Source organism: Sinocyclocheilus rhinocerous, unplaced genomic scaffold, assembly GCF_001515625.1.
Source record: "Sinocyclocheilus rhinocerous isolate Xijiao unplaced genomic scaffold, SAMN03320098_v1.1 scaffold671, whole genome shotgun sequence".
Classification (NCBI taxonomy): Eukaryota; Metazoa; Chordata; class Actinopteri; order Cypriniformes; family Cyprinidae; genus Sinocyclocheilus; species Sinocyclocheilus rhinocerous.
The window spans coordinates 424,937-429,775 of NW_015625021.1; the positions used below are offsets into that span (position 1 = coordinate 424,937).

Below are 4,839 nucleotides of genomic sequence, written 5' to 3' on the forward strand. Positions count from 1 at the left end.
GGGGGGGGGGGGTAGAATATTAATTACTTATTTCAACAATATATGTCATTTATAAAAACACAATCTACCCAAGTATGAGAAATAAGAAGCTTCGAGCGACAAGCTTTTCTTCCGTCATTGAAATACATATTTTTAGCATTGCCACAAGGGGCGCTATAACGGGCATTAGCGAATTACATTTTTTTTTCAAGTGGCAAGCAGCGACTTCTTTAAATGTGTATGTTAACCAGGTAATCTAATTTATTATTTTTGTTAGAGACCACAAATAAGAAACACCATGGCATGTGTGGATTTTCACGTTGATTAGTTTGCGCAAACATTTTGCCAAATAATGTGTACCTTCAATATACTGCATCTATGCCAAAGATGAAGACATGTTTTTAATGGACTTTCAAAATGTGCTTTTTGTAACAATAACAACCTCATAGCAATAAGTGCCAAAGCTGCTATGGATCTGCTCACCCAAATTCCCCCTTAAGTGGCAGAAGTTTGCAGAAAATTACGGCATTCAATAAATAATTTACATAGGTATGTAAATTATTTATATTTTAATAATAAATATATTTTTTTTTTACATACAATATTTTATTATGTATGCTTTATACCTCAAATAAAAAGGCAATATATACTAATGCTAATATAAATTAGCCAGCTCATTCTCTCAAATGGCTTGTGTATGTCGAGCATTCAGTTTATGGACTGAATTATAGGCCTGATTTTATCATGGTCAATTTTCAATCAATTGACCATTATGGGGACAATATGTTTACACTTTATTTTGATAGCCTATTTGAGACATTCTACTAACAATAAGTAACTTTGCAACTACATGTTAACTAAACTCTCATTAATTTGCAATTACATTTCAACTAACTCTCATTAGAGTATTAGCAGACTGCAGTGTTAGCATTAGTAGAGAAAGTTAACATATAGGCTACTTGCAAAGTTGGTACAATCAGTAGAATGTCTTTTGAGGGAGCATCAAAATAAAGTGTTAGCAGATATTAAGCAGATCGTCTACTAATACTCTAATGACTGCTAGTTGATGTAGTTTCAAAAGTATCTTTCTCCACTGAAAGCCATTCAAGTTGTAGCGTATATTCTGACAAAATGAAAATTATATCTAATGTTTCTGGCTTCACTTGTCCAAATGTGTGATGCCAAAATCTCAATAGAATAGCAAACATTAAAACAGCGTTTCTTTTTGGTTTTGAGTGATGGATGTTTGATTGTTTTGCAGGGGCCAAATGCTTCTCCTCATTCTAAGATGAAGTTATGGAAGTTTGCTGCCATCGGCCTGATTCTCTGTGGTGCTGCACTTCCTCTGCTCGTCCTTAAAGCCGCTCCCTCTTCCCGAGCCCCGCCCCCTCCTCCCCACCGCAGAGCTTCATCCTCATCACTTTCACCTCCATCCTCTTCATTTACACCAAGCAATTCGTCGTCTACCATTGTGGCAGGTGGGCGGCAACGGAGGGTCAGATCAGCTGACGGAGGAAACTCTCTCGTATCAGAATGTAAGATCACGACGAGCCCTTATGTTCTCTTGTGTTGTGACAGCGGTTCATTATAGCGTAGCCTATCATTGTTTACATCAGATTGCATTTAGCATGCAGGCCTCCCAGACGTCAGGCTCAAGTCCAACTTCACATGAACAGAATTCCATGTGAATTTAACTCTAAATATGATAACCAATATTCCCTGAAGTTTCAATTTTAAAGTTTGTACATTTATGTCACTGTGCTAACCAACTAGAACTAAAAAAAATAGTTTTCAAACAGGTATTCATATGTATTTCACACTAAACTATTGACATGCTGACAGGTTGTTTAGAAAACACTTAATCAGCGCCACTGAAAAAGTAGGCGTGCACAAATAAAATAATGTTTTTGCCATGCTAAACACTGAAAATATTTAACCCTCCTTTTTCCCTCAGTCGTGAAGATGTTCCAGAGCTTCACAGAGGGCGAGTTGAAGCAGGTCATTGGGACACTGGTGGAAAGGAAAGCCCGCAGAGATGCCCAGCAGAGCAAAAGGACTAAACGGGCAAAAAAGCGATCCAAACCCTGCTCGCTGCAGGAGGTGGAGGTGACGGTCAGTCAGCTGGGGTTGGGATACGTCAGTGACGAGACTATAGTCTTCCATTACTGCAGTGGAAAGTGCACCACCAGCCGCAAAAACTATGACCTGACGCTGGCGTTCATGAAGCGCTCGTGGCTGCTAACAAAGGAGCAGAAGGACAAAGCGCGCCACAGCCCCTGCTGTCGGCCCACCGCGTATGAGGAGGACATCTCCTTCCTCGATAACTTCAACAAATACCACACAATCCAAGAGTTTTCGGCCAAAGCATGTAGATGCGTCTGACGTTGAGGGTCAAAACTCACCGGAGTACTCAAAACGTTTAGGAAACATAACATGTTTTAATCTCTGACAAAATACAGACCCTCGATTCTGAGAAGAAAATCTTCTGGGCTTAAAGCACTGAGGTGAGAGCTTATGTCTTGCGTTGCCTTCACGAAACATACTCGGCTGACAGGTTCTCCTCAGATACTTCTGCCAGTCCAGATGAAGAGAAACCAAAAATATATTAAGCAAATAATTATTCTCATGTTTAGTCGTTGCTAATGAGATGCTGCTGTATATCTTGTTTCTATTGCCTTCGTGGGTCTATTTCAAATAGCTTGAAATGCTGGGTGGATGCTCAGAGTTTCAGTGTCAAAAACCTCTAGAAAATTCATTCAGGGCTTCAGTAAACAAAGCAAGTAGACAAAGGCGCACCCAATGCTGAACAAAACTTCCTCATTGTGTAACTGACCCGTAAATGATCCCAGCGGCTCTGAAAGGTTTCAACTCTGACATTTCAAAGGCAAAACATTCCCACAAATCAAATTCAAACAGACACATTAGTTATACTAAACATCTACCTCAGCTTTGCTATGGTCAACATGGCTCTGTAAAAGAAAACCCAATATTTGATTAAAATATTTACATTTATTAAATGCTACAATAATCAAACAAAAAGTTATGTATAAAAAGATAAAAACGGAACCTAATAATCTGCTAAAGGATGGATTTTAAAACACAAATGGCGTCGTTGTAAATTGTAACAGAGGAAAAACTGGTGGTCACGCTACACTGTAAAAAAAATCCCGTAAAATTTACGGTAAAAAACCGGCAGCTGTGGTTGCCAGAATTTTACCGTAAAAAATACGGTAGCAACGTTTTAGGTTTTACGGTTTTAACTTAAATTTACAGTTAAATACCGTAATTTCATTAACTGATATAATATTAATATACCAACTACAGTCTTTTACCGTTAAATTCACGGTCATTTTTTACAGTGTACCGAAATTTCAAGTCGTTCCGAACACAACAAACTAGCACCTTGTGACAAGGTGTTATCCTGTGAAATCTGTCAAATCCGACTGGCCAAAATACGCAGACAGGTTCTGATTTTTTGGCAAAAAAATCTGGGCAAAAGTAGTATATTCCAACCTTCAGAACCTGATAAATTGGAATGATCAAAAAAACTGTATAAAATGGGTTCCAATTTATAAAATTTGATGTATTTATGAAACAATACTACAATGTCCAAAACAATCTCATTGCAAAACTAATATGCATTTTGGCAAATTGGTGGCTAATACTCATTCGTATGTTTTCATACAATCCATGTACGCCCAAGTGACGGTTACATTTAGGGGCAGACCTTCATGCTTATTTTTTTGCGACAAATCATACATTTTTGTACTTCACATTGTGTGAATTCATATGAAATCGCCACCTTGTAAAATAGATACAATTTGCGGTGAGATCAGGTTGCAGTGTCTCCACAAGGTTCTCCGAATCTTCCAGTCAGGTTCTTTATAGAGAGAAATTTGTTCGATTTTTGTGCATTGATAATATCCAAATTGTGCTTTGCCAAAATTATGCTACTATTGGCCTGGGCTGCCATCATAAAGTCAATTTGCACTGTTCCTCAAAGGAAAAATTTGGATCCCACCCTATCAAGAATCCCTCCAGAAACAGGTTCCTCTCACTATCGGATGGTTTTCATTCTTCTAGATACTTGCAAATGTACTGAAATCGAAGGCAACCTCTCAGCAGCAGCCGGTGTCAGGCTATCCGTGCCCGAGGTCTTCCCTTAGTTAACCTGACCAAATCCACTTTATTTGTGTAAATCCTATAACAGAAGAGTCTAATCCACTTTAGCTCCTGTCAAGCCTTGGCCAAAAATACAGAGAACTAAAGAGGGAAGAACCTACCTGAACAAGCATCGAATAAGTCTCTAAATAAAACCGTGTCCTGATTTTAGCTCTAAACTCCACCAAAATAATCTCTGGTAATTAGGCATTAAACAAGCAAGCAGATACTAGTGAAACTAACTCCTCGTTTCGACTTTCTGTCGTCAATCATGTTTGCATTGACATAAAAACAACTCTTTATAATAATATTATATAATACTACACTTAGTGGATTACAGCTGCAGTAAGACACGTACACATGATGTCAACAGACTGCAAATGCGTGCAGTAATTGCTCGCAATAGTAACTGGAAAGAGAATTTGGAATACAAATGAAGTACGATGAATCGAAATGAGAGTTGAAATCGATGTCTTGTGCTCAGGAAGCAGATGAGTGTCGCTTTAAGCCACATGTAAGTCTGATCAGTTCATTAGAGCACTGATGTAATTACAGGAGAAGACTTAAGCCCTAACAAACACCCGGCCTTAAAACTCAACAAACCATGTGCTTGCAAAGGTGTGCAGACTTTGTGCTGTTGTAACAACGGTTTTGATTTTATTTTGTTTTTGTTTTTTTTCACATATGGACAAAAATATA

General features: G+C 38.3%; 1 protein-coding gene across 1 annotated transcript in view; it reads left to right on the plus strand.

Annotated features, from left to right (window-relative positions):
- LOC107747182 (neurturin-like) overlaps positions 1–3,125 on the plus strand; it is a 16,445-nt gene extending 13,320 nt beyond the window's left edge. The window contains exons 2-3 of the mRNA XM_016561619.1: positions 1,241–1,514; positions 1,934–3,125. Coding sequence (XP_016417105.1) covers positions 1,268–1,514; positions 1,934–2,361 — 675 coding nt within the window. The 5' untranslated portion in view covers positions 1,241–1,267 and the 3' untranslated portion in view covers positions 2,362–3,125. The remainder of the gene's footprint in view (positions 1–1,240; positions 1,515–1,933) is intronic.
- Positions 3,126–4,839: the final 1,714 nt, after the last annotated feature.